At 35.8% G+C, this 22,446-nt stretch overlaps 2 protein-coding genes across 2 annotated transcripts; both read left to right on the top strand.

The window, feature by feature from the left end:
- The first annotated feature begins 784 nt into the window (after nucleotides 1–784).
- On the top strand, nucleotides 785–16,172 carry LOC136806149 (serine/threonine-protein kinase mTOR-like). Its single transcript, XM_067062716.1, has 26 exons — nucleotides 785–789; nucleotides 1,463–1,541; nucleotides 3,266–3,405; nucleotides 3,576–3,676; nucleotides 4,009–4,079; nucleotides 4,408–4,485; nucleotides 4,772–5,005; nucleotides 5,221–5,352; nucleotides 5,535–5,659; nucleotides 6,252–6,378; nucleotides 6,818–6,940; nucleotides 7,315–7,415; nucleotides 7,825–7,921; nucleotides 8,212–8,310; nucleotides 8,423–8,731; nucleotides 10,096–10,230; nucleotides 10,508–10,682; nucleotides 12,019–12,154; nucleotides 12,448–12,718; nucleotides 12,980–13,062; nucleotides 13,486–13,558; nucleotides 13,914–13,988; nucleotides 14,263–14,398; nucleotides 15,171–15,227; nucleotides 15,492–15,759; nucleotides 16,063–16,172. The coding sequence occupies exons 1-26, from the start codon at nucleotides 785–787 to the stop codon at nucleotides 16,076–16,078; spliced, it is 3,246 nt and encodes a 1,081-aa protein (XP_066918817.1). The 3' UTR covers nucleotides 16,079–16,172.
- A 2,946-nt stretch (nucleotides 16,173–19,118) lies between these two features.
- Nucleotides 19,119–21,491, top strand: LOC136806148 (neuronal acetylcholine receptor subunit alpha-7-like). Its single transcript, XM_067062715.1, has 3 exons — nucleotides 19,119–19,128; nucleotides 20,517–20,729; nucleotides 21,013–21,491. Exons 1-3 carry the CDS (start codon nucleotides 19,119–19,121, stop codon nucleotides 21,489–21,491), a joined length of 702 nt encoding a protein of 233 aa, XP_066918816.1.
- The last annotated feature ends 955 nt before the right edge of the window (nucleotides 21,492–22,446 follow it).

Genomic DNA, 22,446 nt, shown 5'->3' with positions numbered 1-22,446 from the left:
ATCGTCTGATTAATAGGAATATAAAATAGACTAGTTAAAACATATCTTTGAGTTTGATTTGAGATTGCACCCCCGGCGCTTTTTGAAATATTTCAAAATCAGTAAGCTATAGGCTTCTTCTTTGACCAAAAAATTATTATTATAGAAATATAAAACCTTTATTAGTATGTGTTTTAATTTCTAGACGACGGAAATTTTTGGTGTTATGCTCGCTGCTTTACCAATTATGATAGAAAATATTTGAATAACGATGACAATAATAAAAACGTCAACATTATTGCCCTGTTTACCTATTGTCGGCTTATTCATATCTATCGTGGGCACTTAGTCCAACTTACATGCTTACAAGAACGTTTAAAGCGATGATTGAGAAAAAAATATTACCTGAGTTTGCTTGAAGAGTTTTGAAAATCGACCGGTAGAATATAATTGTGTGAGGCCGTCCCTTGTAAGCTTTCTTTTGTTGTCTTGGATCACTAATGAATGTATGGAATAAAGTTGCCATATAGTAATTTGGTTCTATGTAAAATTAGCCGTGTCCATTATACATACTTCACCAATTACATATTTAATTTTTTTTTACAACTTCTTTCAATTTTCTTTTTCGTTAATTTTTTGACGTCAAATAAATTATCTGCTTTTAAATGAAACCGACGTCACCACAAATTATCAAATCTACCCAACCCATCGAACTCCTGAACCCGAAATATTAACTGAATGTGAACATTTTCGTGAGTTCGGACCTTGAACATAAATCATAAAGTAAAAACATTTCAGGTTAGAAATGAGGTTGATCCCAAGACAAGCTAATAAAATATTTTGTCTTTTGCAAACTTTACAAATATTAGGCTCTTCTTTGCAAGACTTGCCAAGACTTTCTATCCATCCGAAACTCTAATCTGTATTATTTCTAGGGTACGTTTTCATTGAGTATCGCGCTCCTCGGTGAATGTGCATCGAAGTGTAGCGCGTACGCCAAAGCCCTCCATTACAAAGAATAAGAATTCAAACAAGGTGTCACTACGGAAGTCCTCGAATCATTGATCAGGTATTTATTTAAGTGTGTTTTTTCGAATGTTTGTTTTATATACCTGTTCTAGAATACTGATTTCGTTAATATCTTGCATGGGTGCGTTAACGCGAGTTTACGACAATGGCACTGGAGTCTTATTCTAAGAATCTTGTCTAGTGGTAAAAGGCCAGAATTCCGAGTGCATAAAAAATGAGCTTTGAAAAGTTAACATGTTTCACTAGTTTCCGTACCCTTTCCAAATCCTTAGCCGGCTATTCCGGTAAAGGTGGCTGAAAAATTCCGGAAAAGTCATCAGAATCTTAAACCTGGGAGCGGAATCTCATTCAAAACGGCGGTACTAAGGTGATCGTCGTTTACCTTTGCCTATTATGTTCATTCCCATTTCTTGTCACCTATTATCAGCTCTGAATTTTTCCCTTCTATTACTAGTATCAACAATAAACTACAGAATCCTGAAGCGGCTAATGGTGTTCTGATGTATGCCAAGAGAAACTCCAAGGTCGATTATGTAAGTTTTGTGCTGCACAGTGATCTTTCATTGGAACTTTTGTAAAATCGGGATTATTTTGGCTAATTTGCTTTGTATCTCCTTAAGTAGTGCTCATAACTAAATGAGATTTGGTACACTAAGTCTCCTTATAGGAGTAATAAGCAGTAATTCAGTATATTCGGATCGGCCAAAATTTGTCAAATTAAGTTCCCACTAAATTTAATTTTTCTTTCCGTCCGCCAAATTAAATTTCCGCCAAATTTTCTTCCCTTATGGTAAATGAGTCTGGATAAAAGTACACCAATCTTCATAACTCGAACCACTTGTACTCGAATGTTTCTGGAGGTTAATCAATTCAGGTAGCCGACCCTGAGTCTCGATAGACTGTTAGTCTCGTGTCTCTGTCTCATATCTCAAATTATGGAGACTCCGCTGTGTTCATGATATACATGACGTAATCTTGTGTACGGAAGCACGCGAAATAGCCTGGGCGTATTCTACTAGTTTTGGACCTACCCCGTTGGAGGTCCTATAAATTAACCGTTGTATGTTCGTCCGTTCGTTCGTTCGTTCGTTAGTTACCAGCTTTTCTCGAGATTGGCTCATTAGTTTTTTCTGATTTTTTGCACAAAGATGCATAACTATAAACCCTCGAATGTGACGGAGCCTGATTTTCGGAAAAAAAATTTTTTAGGCAAATTTGGGCCAAAAAACGGCTAAAAAACGGGTTGTGAAAAATTGAATCATTAATTTTATCTGATTTTTTGTATGAAAGTAGGGTACCATCATAGGTAAAAGATGGCTCAAGCAGATTTTTGCAAAAAAAATTTTTTGGCTCAAAAAACGCATGTTTATCTATAAGAATCACTATTAATAAGCATACATCAATGTTCTTAGTCAAATTACTCAATTATTTTTATGAGATAGATGTATTTTTTGCTCATGAGGGCTTACTTTTGAAGAATATGTGTGTTTAGACATGAAATTTAGGCTGCTTGGCGTGTTTTTGTAGAAAAACAGGCCAAATTCGATATTTTTTATAAGCACATTATCAATTACTTAGGTATTAGCTTTTCTCGAGATTGCCTGTTTCATTCTTAATTATTTTTTGCACAAAGATGTGTAACTATAAACCCTCGAATGTGACCGAGCCCAATTTTCGAAAAAAAATGTTTTTGGGCAAATTTGGGCCAACAAACGATTAACGGTTTTTTGGACTTTAAAAATTGGATCATTAATTTTTTCTATTTTTTTTTTAATGAAAGTAGTTAAAGATGGCTCAAGCAGATATTTGTAAAAAACGATTTTTTCAGCTCAAAAAACGCATCTTTATCTATCAGAATCACTATTAATAAGCATACATTAATGTTCTTAGCCAAATTACTCAATATTTTGATGAGATCGAAGTTTTTTTTGCTCACGATGTCTTGAATATGAAAGAATATTTATAGAGCATGAAATTTTGGTTTCTAAACGGTTTTTTATAAGAAACAAACGACTAATTTTAATAGATCGTCACTATTAGTGTTCTGAATGATTGTTTAATGGTCACGCTCACGTAGATATCAATTATATATGTGTTAAATGCATAACCAAGTAGGTCCATAAAAGTATCACTAGTTTTATTGTTAAAATGCAAATAACCGGTTCTTTCGAGTATTTCCGTATAAAACATGAATACCACGATACTTCTTATGAACTATAGTAGAAAGTGTCAATGTTTCCATATTACTATCCAATAGAAAGTGCAACAAAGATGGTACGAGAAACTTCACGAATGGGAGAACGCATTGAATGCTTACGATAAGAAACATGCAACACACCCTGACGATCATGAAATCTTGTTAGGCCGTATGCGGTGTTTGGAAGCGCTCGGAAAATGGTAAGATCGTCCGGAAAATCTGATGCATCACACCTAGCTGTCAGGTCCCAATCTACTCAACTGATCTAATACTCTAATTTTCTTTCACGCAGTAACGTCTATTCCGCTTTTATAATACTTTTCAAGCATTAAAGATTAAAATGTTATGTATACATGTTTAACCTTTTTAGGGGTGAATTACACAATTTGGCTTGTGAGAAATGGTCAGCGGTAAGCGATGATGTTCGACATAAAATGGCAAGAACTGCTGCTTCCGCTGCTTGGGGTCTGGGTAAGTTTATCATTATTTTTTACTGCGTGTTCACCTGCTTTTTGATAAAGAGTTCCCACGGTGGAAACACATCGGGGTTACCAATACAGGAAAACTCCATTTTGATTCATTTTTCATGTTTCATTGTTGACTAACACTATTGGATATGGAAGATGGATTTGTTTCGATACAGAAGCGTGTATATCTATCAATGTAGCTTATAAGTTAAATGACCCAAAATCTTATTACACTAAAGATTGGCTTGGAATTTGTCATGGAGCACACTCTGAGTTTGAAATAAAAACTTAAGCCAATTCTTATTATAAACATCAATTTGTCCACGACGTTCTGAGATACTTTCGAAGGAGCTTTCTTCAGAGCTGTCTTACAAATCCATAAAAATCAATTCGTCAGAGCACAAAGTGTAAGTCTTGGGGATTAGTTTTGTGGCCCTTTAGTCAAAGTGGTAAGTAGACTCATTGGGCTATGCCTACTAATCTTTTACGCCCTTTCTTTTAGGCAGTCATTTTTGGAGTGTCAAATTCCCTCCGCGTTTCTAGGCCAATTTTAAAGCATCCCTTAGATTAGCATCGAAATATCTCTGGATTTGTTTTTGGTTTGCCATAACCGCTCTCAGCCCTATAATTTTAGCGCCCTAGCATTTTCAGTACTGTATACCTACTAGTATGAGTCTGCTGGAGGGGGTTGTTCATAAGTTTTCATCCTATTCCATCTTATCATTCTTCTTTCAGTGTATCGATAATGCTCGAGACATGTTGGATACTGAATTGACGGCTATGGTCGGAGAATCCTACAACAGAGCTTACAATGTGAGTACGAAACATAAGTAATTGCAGTTGGTCATTCTACCCCTTCCATTGTTATTTCTTTATCTTGTTTTATGAAGACAGTTTTCAATACCCAAATGACACTATACATTAAATATAACGACATTTTGGCGTTTATGTAATGTTAGATTTCTATTGAAATAACGTTTATTGTGAAGTGGTGAAGTTGTTATCAGCATACAAGAGGAAGGACTTAAATATCTCTCATCATGTGTGCCGGCTTGGAAGTCAAATTTCCCCTCTTTTTCATTTAACCTGACTTTCATAGGCTATGGTGAACGTACAAATGTTGTCAGAACTCGAAGAAGTTATTCAATACAAGCTGGTTTCTGAGCGCCGCAAAGCCATCAAATCGGCCTGGTGGAACCGGTTACAAGGTTGTCAAGCCAACGTGGAGGAGTGGCACCGTATCCTGCAAGTGCACTCGCTGGTCTTGACTCCACAAGAAGACATGAAAACTTGGCTCAAATATGCAAGCTTGTGCAGAAAGTCTGGCCAATTGGTAAGGCTGCGATATCCATTTGCAAGAAATTTTACACTTATGAAGCCGCTCCTAGCCGCTCCTAGCCATTTATCATCTCTTAATCTTTCGGAAATTGCGAACCTCTTAAAGACACCACAAACTTTACTTAACACGTTCACGAATTTTCTCCACGAAGTCTTTAGGGGACTCTTTACATTAAAATTCTGATAATATTTTCAACCCATTTTTTTCAGGGTTTATCTCAACAAACCCTTGTGACATTGCTGGAAGCGGATCCGTATTTGAACCAAGACAAACCCATCCCGTCGACGTACCCTATGGTCACTTTCGCTTTTATGAAGCACATGTGGAAATCTGGACAACGTGTAAGTTTGATCTTAGAAACATTCCTTCTGGGAAGTTAAAAATGGAAGATTTTGGGTAAAAACCGAAAAAAAATATTTTTATTTTTCGTTTCAAGACATTACTTTTAATGTTATCTTTTCAGTGCTTGAAATTGTGCGAACTGTAAATTTTTAGAACATATTTGTTGTTCCTTTTTCTACAGCAAGAGGCTTTCAAACACCTGCAATACTTTGTTCGAACCACTCTCCTTCCACAAGTGTTACCACTTGGTGATCTTGATGATGAATCTGAAAAGAAGAGAAACGAAACCATCAGCCTTCTTGCTAAGTACGACATTCCTCATTTTTAAGTTTCTAAGACCTAGAGACTCTACAGCCTATTTCTTATGTAGTGGCTTTTAGTTTTTAGACTATATAAGGCGAAAGTAACGGAAACCGGCCGGATGAAAAAAAAATTCTGACACGGCCGCAGACTATGAATTCATCAATACGGTTCATCATAAAGAAAATCAAGTTGACCGTTCAAGCTATCAAACGTCGTTTGGTTAGATATTCCCGCTTTGTTCGTTAGTAGTTGATACATTAGTATTCAGTGCTTACTTCGTACTGTTTGTACATAAAAGTTCTCCTTAAGGTTCTATTTCAATGATCTTAAGTTACCAAAAATAGCATGAGAGCTTTTTTCCTTCACCCGCATGCCGGAAATACTTTTTTTATGTTCGCCTAAAAATACATACATGTTTTTTTTAGTAAGCAAGTGTCTACCCCTATACCAGGATCGCATTATTCTCACAGAAAAAAAACATGTCCATCAAGATCTCTCAACGAAAATCTCTTTTTGTCAGTTCATGGAAAAGCCCTAACCGCACTAACCGTTGATCAATATTTTCAAAATAATTCATGCTTTTATTTTAATTAAGATGTCACATGAAACTTGGCGAATGGATGACAATAACAGAAGGGGTCAAAGGGGTCAATTCGAATACCATCCCACATATATTGCAATATCATGCCACCGCAACCAAATACGCTGACAAAAGTTACAAGGTACATCTAACTCTCCTTCAGCGTACAAAGTTATTCCATCGCAAAATTTCAAAATAATACTGGCTCATTTGTTTGTGTAAAGTTTATTTTCCGTCTGAAACGATATAGAGTTTACTTTCACCACTTGTCCTTCACTCGAACGCTTTTTCTGTTCCCTGGTGAATTTCGTCGGGCTATGTTTTTTCTTGGCTTTAATTCTCCATATCTCGTACGATTACTGGCTCTCCCTCGGTTTACGAATGATAGAGACCCAACTTTATTTCTCATTTTGCTTTCTTTACTGAGACAGTATTTGCTTTGTTTCAGTTAGGATAAAGTTGATTATGAATTTTACGGTTTGAATATAAAAGTCAAATGTAATAGCTGATTCAATACTGATTCGTTCGCAAAAATTATATTCGATATAATACGATTCTATTCCGTTACATATTTGTTTTAGGCGTGGCATTCGTGGGCTTTGATGAATTATGAGAGTGTTTTGTATTACAAAAACAGTGATACACCCATTGCACCTCCTACACCAGCCGTTTCCAGTCCTCCTGGATCACCAAGAAAACCTCAGGTTTGTATCGTGCCATTCTTTAAATTTCCTCGTCATTGCGAGTGTTTAAGCCAGGCTTCAATAAGGAAATCCTGCCTCAAAATTAAACAAAATGGAAGGAGTCTGGAGAATTTAGTTGTATAGAATCGATATTATGTCTGAAGTTTACATTCGGTTTTGAAACACCAACAAATTCGCATTGATTTTATTCGGACTCTTTAGTTTGTCAAGCATTGTAGACAGTTTTCTAAATCAAAGAAGAAAGAAACATTCTGGCTGAGATTGTTATCATATTTCAAAGGACATTTTCTCCTTCAAAAATTACCTTCACTGCTATTCAATTTATTGTTTTTTTTGGTACGTCCGAACAGTAACTTTGTTTTGTTTTATTGTAGCCGTTGGATGCGACGGTGCATAATTATACAGTACCTGCTGTCAAAGGTTTCTTCCATTCCATTTCCTTGTCACGTGGTAATTCGCTCCAAGACACTCTGAGGTCAGTTCACTGTTTGGAATTATTTCATCATAACAACAGGAATTCTTTAGGACCGAATAATTGATAATATTTGTTGACGATTCAAAATTGACAGAAATTGTAAATATATAGCGTAATGTTAATGGTTTCCCACTTCGCCGTAATGAGTCAAACTGTACCACGAACTTTTGGAAGTACCAAGAATTCTCTAGGACTTAATAATTAATACTACTTGTTAACGATTTAAAAATATTGACAGAGATTGGAAACTTAATATAGCGTAATGGTTTCCCATTTCGCCGTCATGAGTCAAACTTAGTCTTTGTACCACGAACTTTTGGAAGTACCATTGGCATTAGAAGTAAGTCATTAATTTTTAAAGTAATCTCATTATAATAGCCTAAACTACCTTTTTCTGTTCGTCCTATAGATTGTTGACGTTGTGGTTCGATTTTGGACATTACGATGACGTGCACAAAGCACTTGTGGATGGATTAAAAACCATTCATATTGATAACTGGCTTCAGGTATGTTTTAGTGTAATTGAGCTTTAAGTGGTTCGATTTCATTGTCTTTCAAAATTCACCTAGTGGTTTATATGTTAAATGCTCCTCTCCATCGGGATGGAGGCTTAGGCCACCTTACCCCAATCTCTAACTCGGATACGAATTTATTACTTGAAAGTTTTTCATCACTCGAACACCTTTTATTTAATAAAACTTGATAAAGACGGGTCAAAACGTCGTATTACACAACTGTGTTTTACTGGTCTACTATGCGTATAGATTGACTTTATTTTTATTTAATTTGAACGCAGGTGATCCCGCAGTTGATAGCGCGTATCGATACACCACGACAAATGGTTGGTCGACTGATCCATCAACTCTTATCCGACGTCGGAAAGCAACATCCTCAGGTGACAGAATCTCACAATCTTTAGTTTCGTTGTTTCTTTTAGTTCAATAACTTATACTTTTATACTTCATATTTTTAACTTACATTTGTTTTCACATTACATTCATTTACAGGGTTTGATCTACCCGTTAACCGTCGCTTCGAAGTCAGCCAGTGCTGATCGCCGAAACGCTGCCGAACAAATCCTCTGTAATCTACGCGAGCACAGTCTAGCGTTGGTAGAACAGGCTATGATGGTAAGCGAAGAGTTGATCCGAGTTGCTATTCTGTGGCATGAATTATGGGCTGAAGGACTGGAAGAAGAAGCATCTCGGTTATATTTTGGTGAACGTAACGTGAAAGGAATGTTTGCCGTGTTGGACCCTTTACATCAGATCATGGAGAATGGCCCTCAAACACTCAATGAAATATCTTTCCAACAGGTACTTTTCCTTTCTGCTTCTAATGTTTTTTTTATTATAAGAAAGATCTTAACAAAATAGCGAAAAATCATATTAGGATATCCTAGAAGACGTTCCTAGAAAGTTGAATTCAATAGTAGTTCCCTAAAAGTAGCGAAATTCAAGGCAAAGAAGAAAAACAACGTATTTTGCGTTTAAAGATGTTATATTTGCAAGAAAAAGAAGTTTTTTTATGTTCTAATGCGTAGACGTTTGAAGAGTTGCTCAAAGTCTTCATTTTCATCATCATGCTCAACATTTGCCAAAGATTTTCTCTTCCGTCCTTTTGAGACGTTTGATTTCAGCACCATTAAGTGTTTTAGTGACAAATCGGTTGGTGTGAATAACTTGTTGACTTTGGTTTCTCCTGAGTGGACATCTGATGAAATTGTCATTTTATTGGTGAACTAGTCTGCTAAATCTTTGAAGACTTTGTCATCTGTAGATTTGTAGACTGTTGATTTACCAATTTCGATACAAGGAAGTGGACGTTGTTGAATGAGATCATTCGCGTCTCGGCGTTTTGCTTTAATAACAACAAGAGTCTCAGTGAAAGGTTGAGATTTGAAGATAGCGTTCTTGTATGAAGCTTTCAAAACACGATGGTACAACTTCAAATTGATTCGAGAACGTCCAGTGTTCAACTTGTTTATGTTTGAATTCTCCAATGCAAATGCCATTGCACGAGGATTCTTGGATTTTCCGATTTGTTGAAATTCATCTCGGGATTCAACTTTTGAATGCAAATCGACGACTGATTTGCGTTTTGCGGTGAAAACTTTTGCACGAGTGATATCGACCTTTGTCTCAGAAGCAATCTTGAACAAAGATTTACTTGAAACGTTCGAGTTTTCACCGAAGACTTTTATTTTACTCAAAATACACATTTTTCAAGACTTTCTGCGACTTGATTCAACAGAATAAATATTTGAAAAGAACTTTTCAATTGAATGAAAAATAATTGACGTCAAATATTTTCTGGAAAGATACGTCAGAAGATGATTTTTTTTAAACTGACGTAATTAATCGTGTAAACCCATGGTCGGCAAATTCTTGGCAATCATTGAATTGATAAAATACGCATGCGCTACCTTTCAATTTTTGAATAATACAAATGAATTTAAGAAGACCAGGTGGTGAAAAAGTTTGAATAGACAAGCTACCGATACGCTTGCCAACGCGTATTGATTGATTTGGAAAAGCTACTGCCAAAATATGTCTTATCTTCGCTCACTTTTGAGGAATAATTGAGAACAGCTCTTAACGCATTAGCTTGTTTTAGTTTAAACTGTGCCATTTGGCTTTCCGATTCACCATCTATCTTGTTTTCAACCCTATTACTTCAGGCGTACGGTCGTGATTTGATGGAAGCAAGAGATTGGTGTCGTAAATACCAGAACACGAAGAATGATAAAGATTTGACGCAAGCCTGGGATTTGTATTATCACGTCTTCAGAAGAATCTCTAAACAACTACCTCAGGTATCCTCTTTAAACCTTAAGAATGAAATCTGATTGATAGCAGTAAAATCATGTCTAATTTTCTTGTGTTTGGGTTGTGTGTACCACGATATTTGTTCCACGAAAAGCAATTTTTCTTATGCTAGTACATAATCTGAAAACTCTCTAGGAGAAAGGGGAGAACTTTGGCAAAAAGTCTCCTGCAAAAATTTTAGTTTCACAAATAACATCACTGAAATCACTTAGAATGAGTTTCCTTTAGTTTACTTTAAATCAATTCTTATGTTTCAATTTACAGCTAACATCTATCGAATTGCAATATGCTTCACCGAAACTGTTGGAATGTAAAGACCTGGAACTAGCTGTCCCTGGTACTTACGAACCTGGCAAACCCATCACAAAAATCAAAACTATCAGTACTACTCTCAATGTCATCACTTCAAAACAAAGACCAAGAAAGTTGAGCATTACTGGTAAGAAAATAGTTCTTAAGTCTGTTTTTGTATCACGCCGTTTCGAGCATGTCAAGATCTCTCACTTATCAAAACCACTGAACTTGGACCCTGGGCAAAGTTTCTCGATCCTGGCCTAGCAAAATCTTTGGTCGGAGTTATTTAAAAATGGTACCCTAAAGACTGTGAGTTAAACGATTTCAACATTTAATCCAACATAGAAATTGAAATGTTGGTCAAATGTTGGATGAATTTTGGAATGATATTGGATCTCCTTAAAATCGTTTACCCACAGTGTCCAACATCGTTTTCATCCAACATGGGTGTTCATTCATTCGTTTTTTAATTCATTCTTTTCAAATTAATAATGGCGTCTGCAGAGGATTTTTATAACCAGTGCTGTCATGCCGACATCTGACAGTCTGACAATTGGACCCTTACAGTGCAGAGAAAATCTAAGCAAAAATCGACCCTTACGGTGCATTGTTTTGTAATTTAATAAGGCAAAATTGTCAGACCAAAAACTTTTGCCTCACTTTTTTTCACCCTTACAGTGCACTTTCCTGAAAAACATACCCTTAAGGTCTGCACCCTACCTACGGCAGATTTTCCAAACAAAAATATTCGATCTAATAGCTTCTCTATCCAACACAAGAATCGAGAGAGAAAACAAAGGAATAGATGTTGGACAAAATGTATGATGACGATCAAACTCCCATCCAACACTTATTTTCTTCTGCCAACATAATTTGTTATTATTTTCCGATTTTTGCATTCGAGTAAACGTGTCCAACATTCCGTCCAACAGAGAGAAATTGGTATGTTGGATAAAATGTTGGAATCGTTTACCCCGGCCTTCATGGTAGCAATTGTCAATGTGGGTGAAATAGTTTTTAAACGGGGAAACTACAATAATGGTATTTGACTCGTGTTGCCAAATCTCCAACTTTAGGTATGAACCATTGAGTTTAAAGCCCGAAGGGCTAGAGTTCAATCTCTAACCTTTCTCAGGCAAGAAAAAGTGAAGCCTTAAAAAATGCGCCGCATTTTTGACGACAGATTGAATCTAGCAATTCCTTTGTTTACGATTGATATTTTTTTAGAAATTTAGCAGTAAATTTTAGTTTCAATCTTTCATTTGTGTAAAAAACAGGCGAGCCGCTCAAGGCCGCGCAACTTTGGTAGGATTTGTTGGCTTCAAATCCTACCATGGAGATTGACTTCTAGCCCTTCGGGCTTATACTTCATTGGTATGAACTATATGATGAAGACAACTCCGTCAATAAAACTCGTATGCCCCGAAACTGTGATTTCTATAGAATGATAACCTTTGTACCCATATTTTTTACCATTATAGGAAGCAACGGTGCAGAATTCATGTTCTTACTGAAAGGCCACGAAGATTTGCGACAAGACGAACGTGTCATGCAACTCTTTGGTCTTGTCAATACACTGTTAGCCAACGACTCGGTTACTTTCAAACGACATTTAAGGTAAGAACGTCAACTCTCTCTAATTCGATTCTTTATTATTTGAATCTTTTTGTAATTCGAACTAAAAGATTGGTTCTCTCAAACCCGAAAGGTTATGTAAAAATTATTTTCGTCATCCGAATATTTCTATAATTCAAATAAAACTTTTGGTCCATTACCTTAAAGATCAAATTATAGAGAGACAAGACAAACAAAATTTCACATAGATTCACTTGTTGTGACCTTGTTGTCCATTATAGTTTGTTGGGGCTCAAATCTCCTATTTTCAAACCATACTAATTGACAATTTTTAGTATTCAACGTTACCCGGTTATTCCGCTATCAACAAACTCGGGATTAATCGGATGGGTACCACATTCCGATACTTTGCACACTCTTATTCGAGACTATCGTGAAAAGAAGAAGATTATGTTGAACATCGAACATCGAATCATGTTAAAAATGACGCCCGACTATGAACATTTGACGCTGATTCAAAAAGTGGAGGTTTTCGAACATGCTTTGAACACAACACAGGGTGACGATTTAGCGAAAGTACTCTGGCTGAAGAGTCCAAGCTCTGAGGTAAGTTTATTGTTCTAACAGTGATTGGATGATAAATATTTACTGATTCAATAAAAGCTTTAGTTTCGGAAAACAGTCGTGTTTGATTGAATTACAGTTGACGTTCTCTAATTTGGTGTTCTATTATTTGATAGGCTCCCTTATACGATAGAAATCCAATTCCCCTTGAAGATCGAATTAGAGAGCGTCAACTGTGGTTTTCGAAACTCTTTTCGATCTGTAATTATGTTATTTATACCTTTAATATTAACCTTTCAATAGGTTTGGTATGACCGCCGTTTAAATTACACGCGGTCGCTCGCTGTGATGTCAATGGTGGGTTACGTTCTTGGATTAGGTGACAGGTAAACAACAATTTTGTTACAAATTTGTCTCCCATTACTACATACAGTAGAGTTTTTATAATTCGAAACTTTATAATTCGAATGTATCCTTAACTCGAATTTATATAGTCGTCACCCCATAACTCAACTTTTTTGTACCGTAGAGTCTTTTTAATTCGAACGAAGTTTTCTTAAGTCCCTTCAGTTAACACTGCCTTATAGTCCCTAATAAATGAGTCGAAATTTCCTTAACCCGAACAAATTTGTGTTCCCCGTGCGCGTTCGAGTTCGAAATCGAAATAATACGCTTGTTCCCAAATAAAATCAGGGATGTATCGTCTTTGTCCTACAGACTAGGAGGAGTGGGGTTTCCAAACGTTGACCCCTGACGCTTTTGCTCCCTCAACCATCACTCCTACCTTACACTTCTTTTATTTTTATCAGGCATCCTTCGAATTTGATGTTGGATCGAATGTCTGGAAAGATTTTACATATCGATTTCGGTGATTGCTTCGAAGTGAGAATTTTTTTTTCCAAATATACTTTTATATTGTATTTTTTCGTTAAAAGTATTGTCAAAAGTATTTTTATGTCGTTTACTTTAAAATGTCTCATATGAGCGAGCTTATGTATTTGCACTTTTGAAGACAGTAAAGTGACTGAAGCGATTTGGAACAACCCGCACTTTTGACCCGCAAAATGGAGGACGATAAAAGTGCTCATTTACCGTCGTCTTCAGTAAGACAAATAAACTCCGTCTCAGAAAAACAAACATACATAAACTCGGTATTATATCCTGAGAAAGAATCTTTGTGTCAATTTATTACTTAATTTTACGATCTTTTTTTAATCTTCACTTTCACCATTTTTAGGTTGCAATGACGAGAGAAAAGTTTCCCGAGAAAATCCCATTCCGCTTGACCAGAATGCTGACGAACGCTATGGAGGTTTGTTTGTTTAACTTCATACGGGATATTACATAGTTAGCCATACAGCAGCAATATCTTGGTAAACTTTAAAGGGCGAATTGCAGCAATACATTATTTATGCATCCTTCAAAGCTTGTAATGTTGGGAATGGCTTGAAATCCTTGTCCTTTATTAGCTATCGCAGCTAAAGATAAAGCTATTGTTTAAAGACTTAAGTCTGAGCCAAGACATTTTATAAATAAGTGTTATTTTTAGATAAAAGAATTGAAAGTGAAAAATTGATGTCTTTCAGGTGACGGGTATTGACGGCAACTATCGTATGACGTGTGAAAGTGTCATGCGTGTTTTACGTGAAAACAAAGACAGTTTGATGGCCGTACTCGAAGCTTTCGTTTACGATCCTTTATTGAAATGGCGCTTGATTGATAGTAAGTCGTTATTTTTGCTACTACCTATAGCTCTCACTAAGTTTAATTCCATTTAATACCCCTTACCTATTTCATTACCTTTGGGAATCAAACATCTATCGAACGAACAAAGGATTCTGTTTCAAGTAAGATAACGAGTCTTGGGGATTTTTCTTTATACAATGGCTGCGTTTAGACCAACTGGCATTTGTAATTTGGCATTTGCTCATGAGGGATTCGATTTTGATAGCTTTTCCATTGTATTTTCTGTCATGGCATTTAAGGAATCATCTTTTTAGAGTCATTACTAAAAAGGTGATTCCCTCAAGTTCAACTTTGACAGATCAAACAATGAAAAGCATGGAATTTCTCAAAAACTGCAGTCATTAAGACTGAAACTTTTTGCCGTAGGGCTAGGCTATGGCAAATCTTGCAAATTTTAAAATCTATAGAAAGAACTGAATAAAAAACGTGCAAATACTTTAAAAAATCAAAAATGTCATTTTTTCTCTTTGTTTTGGTTCCTTTATTTGATTTGAAATGCCAGAAAAGGGGATTCCTTTGCTCAAAATGGCATTTCAAATGCCAACGAAATGCCAACACGCTGGCATCATTAGGCATTTGACAAACCGAACAATTGCGCGAAACAATAGAATTCAAAAGAATACTGCAAGCAATTACAAATGCCAGGCTGGTCTAAACGCAGCCAATAGGTATAAAGCAAAGTAACTAGGTCCCACACTGCAAACAGTGTCAATGGTCACTATTAATGTTTTGTTCATTTCTTTTTCAGCGGAGAAACGATCAAAAGGAAGACAAGAATCTTATTCAACGCACAATGAAGGTCACGGTAAGAACTTTGGACACTTCTAAATCTCATATTCTCCTTCTATTATGCTTTAGAGAGAACAGCCGAACAACAGATTAAGAGTATTTATAGTAGGCTTGTGCTTCTTCCAAAAATGACTGGAATCCTACGAAATTGTATGAAATCAACCTAAACTAAAAAGCTAATGATGTCCTTTATACTTCCAGGCTAGTATGTACTTTTATTAAAAAAATGCTCGACAATATTTGAAATTACTTGCATTTTGTTGTTACTTTGATTTCTTAGAATTCCAAGATAACGTGGATCGAACGCACGACCGTCCACGTGGTAAAAAGGTCACCAATCCGGAACACCCGACACAAGATCCGGAACACAGTAATAATAAACCGGAAGCCGTCAATAAGAGAGCGTTACAAATCGTGAACCGTGTCCGTGACAAATTGACGGGGCGCGATTTCAACAAAGACGAAGCGATAGATGTTGACACACAAGTTGATTTATTGATTCAACAAGCCACTTCACATGCTAACCTCTGTCAAGCTTATATTGGATGGTAAGTATATTTTCACTTTACGTTTTTAATAAATAAATGAAGTCAGGAGAAATTGTAGCATTCTCTCATCACTACAGGTAATATAGCATATTCTCTAAATAAACTGGATAACTAAATTTAACTACATATACAAATTCTCAATAAAAACAAATCACTTACTCTGACCTCTCGTTTTTTTTTACATTTTGATCTTACCCCTCCTATGTTTATTAGATATAAGGTCTAACGTTTTCGGTCTTGCGTGAGACTTTATCTTGACCTAGTCACAAACAAACTAAAAATTTAATCTTTCCTTTTTATCAGGTGCCCGTTCTGGTAAAATCGGACATTTTCTTCAAATGAAGACAAACTAATGCATTATTTTTATGGTAAAGATTTTTATAAATAGTATATGTATTTTAATTTTCATCTTTTTTCATTAGCCACATATATATGTTGAGTGTCTCAGTCATTAAATCGGATCTCGGTTCGCTTATGACTGGGGTCGCAAGACTACTTACTCTAGTTCTACCGATGTTTTTTCGTAAATACTCTTCCATTTCCAGGAGAGATTGTGACCGGGATCGATAAAATATGTGCTTTCAAGCGCTAACTTCAGCGAGAAGATGTTTTAGGAAGGAATTTTGGGCGTTTTATATTCAGTTTTGGTTTTATATATTGTTACTTTAAATGTTGTAATTTGTTTTTGTCTTGATTTTTGTTGTGTTTTTCTTCTTGTACACATCATTTTCTATAACAAACGAAATAGAATAGGTAATAGTTTTTAATGGAGATCTTATAACTTTGATTTAAATTCAATCCATGCGAAATAATTTGTCTGAAGGTAAGGTTCACGAAAGATTTGTCATCAGTCTTTTATCGTCGTTCCAAGTTACTTGACCTTAACCCTTCTTAGCATCTTTGGGGGGACGAAAATTAGTGAAATGTTTATCCGATTGACTTGAAATTTTGCAAGTGTGTATCAAATATGAAATTTTAATTTGCATCTTAGATTTTCAAATTCTGTTAAAATGATCCATACAAGGTTCCTAATCGTAACGTGTTATTCTTTTTAAATCTCAGTTTGCTTCTAGTCTTCCAATGATCAATCAGAATAAAATTGTCGACTCATTATCTATATATTAACCCTCATGATTAAATCACAATCGATTTTTGTTCAATGTTGGCTTTTTTAACGCCATGGTAATTTCTCGATAAAAAATATACTTTCAAAATTGTTGAAATTCCCTTAAAACAGGAAAGAAATGGTAATTTCAATTCAAAGTGACATAACATTACGTGTGTTATGTCAACAAAATTGTTTACATTAGTTTGTCAAGTATTCTATATGTTTCCAATGGATTTGACTATGCCTGGTGAACCAGTCAATATTGAGGTATATATCATCTTGATATCATTGAATTCATCATTTGTGGAAAGCCTTTTAGTAATGCAGTACAATAGGGCAGAGTAGTTATAATGGTCATGCTATATTTTCCGTGGGATCTCTCTGATCTCAATTTTATACAAAGCGCTATTTACAAGAGCATGCATACCTAATTTGAAATGCTTTAGGCCTACAAACTTTTGCGACCAGAAACTTTCGCTAGGTTAAAAAATCGCAAAACTTAGGACATTTCCTTTCGCGAAAAGGGCTAAAATTCGCGACAATCACTAAAGTTTTTCCTTTCGAAAGTTTGTACGCCTAAATAATTTTAATACTAACTTTGAACTAACTAAGGACTGTTCTTAATCTTTTTTTACTGTGTAGGTACGAAAGCCAACTGAGTACGAACTTCGCGTCACCATTTGGAACACATCTGACGTGTTAGCAGATGAGACAGATCTGATTACTGGTGAAGCAAGTAGTGATCAGTTCATTAAAGGATGGGTTGAAGGGAACAGAGAGGATATGCAAGAAACGGATGTCCATTACAGGTATGAGTGAGTGAAATGGAGTGGAATGGAGTGGAATGAATGAATGAATGAATGAATGAATGAATGAATAAAAAATAATGGTGTGGGAGAGTGGGATGTGTTAATGAATGAACCAGTATGAATGAAGCTATGAACGACTGCCAATAAAAGGTTTTGTGCAACTGAATAAACATTCGATTTACTTTAATGTTAGAAATTTCCGAACTTGCTGAAATTCGTGAAATTAAATTGTCGCGAAAAAAGTACTTGCATTCATAGAACATGTGTTGATAGTATTTGAAAAAGTAAAAAAAAAAAAAACAGGAACATTTTTTTACACTATTCTCATGATTTGTGAAATTAAATTCCCGCAAAATATTTCAATAAGTCGAATCTACAAAAAAAAAATTCCCGCGAGAAACGGAATATTTTGCGAATAGCGTGACTCGTGAAATTTTCTGACCGCGAAAATTTCTGACCTTAAAGTAGTCAAAATTCAATGATCCAATAACCTAACCAGTGCAATCATTCCACGCTACGAGTGCTGTCAATATCATTATTCACATTCCCCCGTTAAGGTCTTACGATGGTTCAGGGATGTTCAATTGGCGTTTCTTTTTCCCGTTCAAATATCACAAAGCCGAAGAGAAAATCGTGACGCACAAGAAAGCCAATCTCTTTGCTGTTGATCTGACTGAAGAGAAACACAAACCTTTACTGTTCTTGCAAGTTCGGGATGCTGATCTATTCTCGTCGGATGACTTTATCGGTACCGTATAGTTCTCTCTCGAGTTTTTCAAGCTTTTTTTATGAGTATAGTCACGGTTTAGAAAAAGAAAAATGTATTTTCTTTTATGAATACACTAGGGAATAGTTACAAACAATTTAGCTAATTCTTTCTAACATTACTCCCGTATGAATAGAAGCTTTATGGCTAACATATAATATATATTTTCCAAGGAACCTTAATAACTATATGATCTCTAGCCCGGGGTCCACTTAGAGCTTTTTTATGGACTTTTTGGCGCTGATAAGTGGCCCGGTAGTATATGGTAGTATGCTTTTGCCTAGGCGGACTGTAAAACAGTCCGCCAGATTTTAGTTGTTTTTGGAAGGTAAAAACAGCATGAAGCAATATTTTTATTTGAGAATAAGGGATTGCAAATCTGTTAATCCTGTTTTTTTTTTCATTTTTGATTATATTTTTCAACTCCAAGTAGTTTTATTGTTATTTGGATTTTTAGCATTTTTTTTTCAAAATGGCGACCTCACCAAATGCTCCTAGTCTACTTCACTGGACTCAGCGTCATAAAAAATTATCAAAAAGCAAAGTTCAGCCAGAAGTAGACTCTAGTCTATATGATCTCACGATTTCTCAATACAGTAGTCCCATATGGATATAAGTTATATTGATTTATATATATATATACAGGGTGTCCCTAATAAAAGTATCGAGTTTGAACATGCGATTGAGTAAAAAAGTTTGTGTGTGTTATCGCTAAAATATAAGAACGTTCTCCATCACATAGGCTCATTACATTATTGTTACGTAATGACAAAGAAAAAAGAGGGAGAGGTTAAAATAGAATTTTGTGAATACACACTTGAAACTTTCTACTCAATCGCATGTTCAAACTCGATACTTTTATTAGGGACACCCTGTATATAATTCCCAGAGGTACCTTAACAGATATTTTTCATCGTATCAAATCAGTGAACCGTATCCTCATAAAAGATAAATGACCAACAAAAAATTTGATTATCAGTGCGTGTATTAGTTCACTGACACACCCTAATCTCTAGTCTTAAACGAAAGTAGCTTCTGATAATCAGCAAAATATTTAACATGTTATATTTTTCTTCAGTTGAAACACCTTTAAAAGTAATTTTTGTTTAAAACAAGACTAGTTTTTATAAAAATTGGCGCTTTTGTAGATTTTTCATATTTTTTTTCAAAAACTGTATATCAAAAACGTATAAAAATACCAAATTTGATACCCCTTTTTACGTGTTTTTTACGCTTTTCGAAATATGAATTTTGACTTTAAAAGCTCATTAGTAGAGAACAAATTGGTCAAATTTAAAAAGTGATAGCTCAAATTTTAAGTTAGAATATCTACTTTCTAAATATCTAAACTCCAAGCACTTTGGGACATTTGTTCGGCCTCAAGACGTCGAGAAACGTCTGAACTTTTTCGTGGGTCACCCGGTATTACACGTTTTTTTTTATAAGAACAAACTATATAAGAACATAAGGCTTCGAGGCCCAAAAATTTAAGAACATTCTAAGAACATTCTAAGGCTTTGGAGACTTAAAACATGCAATTCTTAAGAAATTACATCAAAATGCTCAAAAAATGCTAAAAATAAGAATATTTTAAGAACATTTTTAGGCTTCAGATCCAAAAACTAAGAACATCCGAAGGCTTCGAAAATTTTTGACGTTCTTATAAAAAAAAAACGTGTATCTTTCATCAATCGGCATAGAGTTGCTGTATATAGTGTTTTATATATCATCTTCTCCGGCTTTGGATTCCTTCAAAGTTGGAATCGATCGATTCAGAAGTTAAAAGGGCGAAAGTTTTTAGGGACCAAAATGAAATTTTCCTATTTTTCCGACCCTTCATGGGAGTGAGATTTGATTTTCTGATTTTTTAAACCCTTAGTGGTCCTTTAGAGGCCCAAAAAAGGTACCTTTATGGGCGGCACATACCCGTCCGTATCCTCCATTTGCCTAAGCACCCCCTCCCAGATTCGAAGTAATTCGGTGTACTTTTTCAATTTAAAGTTAGTGGCAAACAGCCGGTCTTCCTTTTCATGCTTCCGTTAATTACGTCAAGAATATCACAAATATATTTTAGGATCATACTCTGAGCATTCAGAATGGACAATTGAAAACGCATACCTCAAACGAAACGTACTATACTACGGATGCTGTCCTGAACCTTACCCTGATGTCACTGCTGAATTCACGTTGAAACGGAAACCTCTGTTTTACGTATTGAATCTATTGCTACCAATGATTTTTATTGGTGTTTTGACACTTCTGGCTTTCTTTCTACCAGCTGAATCTGGTAAGTTCATCGAATGTCTAGAATGGAAACTCTTTGGGATAAGGCGTCAGCGCCTGAAACCAGGGGCTCCTGGTTAGAATCCCCATTCTTTTTGACGTTTTACATTAAAGTTCATATAGATAGCAGCAACGGCTTGCCGTGGACCCCGTGAAAACAATTCAAAGACTGTCTAAATTCTCTAGATTACTGGGCTATCCACGTCAAATATCGGCTCTTAGGAACGTTTTCGGCCAATCGAAAAATAATCAATGTTCAAATTTATGAAATTTTCGTCATCTTTTAGGTGAACGAATCTCCTTTGCTGTCACTCTGATGTTAGCATTGACAGTCTTCATGTTGATTGTTGCTGACATGATTCCTGCTAATTCAGAAATAGTTCCAATGCTTGGAATATTCTTCACTTGTGTTATGATTGAAATGGTCTTGATGGTATTCGCTATGTGTTATACACTGAACCTACATTTTAAAGAGCCAAATGCTGAAAACCGTATTGGAAAGTGGACACGGGCTATAGTTTATAACCGGCTTGCGATTTATCTTGGAGTACGTAAACGGGATGAGGAATTCGCAAACGCCAATGGATGGAGCACGGCAAGAAAATACGCGAACGGTAATGGGCCTTATGAAGAAGATGGATTTGAAGACGTTGCTGCAAACAAAAACGTAGTCCGTTTTACAGGGTTGAATCATAACGACAAGTCTGACTTCGAAAAAGAAAGCACGTCAACGAAGCTGATGAAGAAGAGCAGACAAAGCTCGTAAAGAAGAAATTGAAAAAATCATCAAAAGTAAGCTTGTTATCTGCGCTAAAACTTTCGATGTACTTTTCTTGATGGTGTTTGCGTTTATGTTTGTGTTGATTTTGTTGATTTAGCTACTAAGCTCGGATGCTTGATTACAATTAATGTTTTGATTGCTCAGTGTTATGTCATATATGATTGCGTAAAATTGGTATAATTGTTACGAACTGGAATAAAATTAAATGCACTTAAAAGAAGAGAGGTATATTGACAATCGACGAAAAATCCTGTAAAGCTAATAACGAGGAAATACCCACGATGGAAAGATCCGAAAGAACGAGTATTACTTCACCAAAAATGTTCATTGCAAATGTTATCTATAGACTCCTTACAGATGTATTTTCGATGAAAAGGTCCATAAAAAAAAAGTCATGCTATAGCTGCTACTTATTTAGACCATGCTCACACATTACTGTTCTGTTTCGCTCCGGTATGAGTTTCGGTACGGATCGAGTTTGTTCATATTGGTTTATGAGCGTTTCGGAGCAAGAAAACGGAGCAGTTCCGTTCCGATGAAAAAAAGGGGAGCGAGACCGTTTCGATCTGTTTCGTCTTCTTTTTTGACGTTTCAAATTTGGACGTTCACACTCGTTTCAGAACAGAACCGTAACGTCTGAAACATGGTATTAGAGTGTAGTATAGAAGTGTCCATTTTTCCAACCATTTTCGAGGCTCCTGGCTGACAATATATTAAAACCAGTAGCGTTGTTTGTTGGTCGGTCGAAAAGGGGTAAACGGGAAAAGCAATTCTCCGAAGTTGGAGTGTTAGCGTCCCTTATAAAGTGAAATATCTTTGGAAAATTTCACAAGCGAAGCGACCGAGCACGAAAATTCATTTCAAGTGTTTTCTCTTTTTGGCCGAATGCTAATTTCAGTGAAAATCCGAAAGTATCAATAAGGGGTGTTTTTTTGCACGA

Source organism: Clytia hemisphaerica, unplaced genomic scaffold, assembly GCF_902728285.1.
Source record: "Clytia hemisphaerica strain Z4C2 unplaced genomic scaffold, Clytia hemisphaerica genome assembly, whole genome shotgun sequence".
Classification (NCBI taxonomy): domain Eukaryota; kingdom Metazoa; phylum Cnidaria; class Hydrozoa; order Leptothecata; family Clytiidae; genus Clytia; species Clytia hemisphaerica.
Note: the sequence above shows the minus strand (reverse complement) of the source record. Positions and strands in the feature narration are given on the sequence as shown.

Coding starts and splice junctions, on each gene's coding strand:
- LOC136806149 (XM_067062716.1), top strand. Junction 8,311..8,422: donor TCGGAAAGCAACATCCTCAG/GTGACAGAATCT, acceptor ATTCATTTACAG/GGTTTGATCTACCCGTTAAC. Junction 13,559..13,913: donor ATTTCGGTGATTGCTTCGAA/GTGAGAATTTTT, acceptor CACCATTTTTAG/GTTGCAATGACGAGAGAAAA.
- LOC136806148 (XM_067062715.1), top strand. Junction 20,730..21,012: donor CTTTCTACCAGCTGAATCTG/GTAAGTTCATCG, acceptor GTCATCTTTTAG/GTGAACGAATCTCCTTTGCT.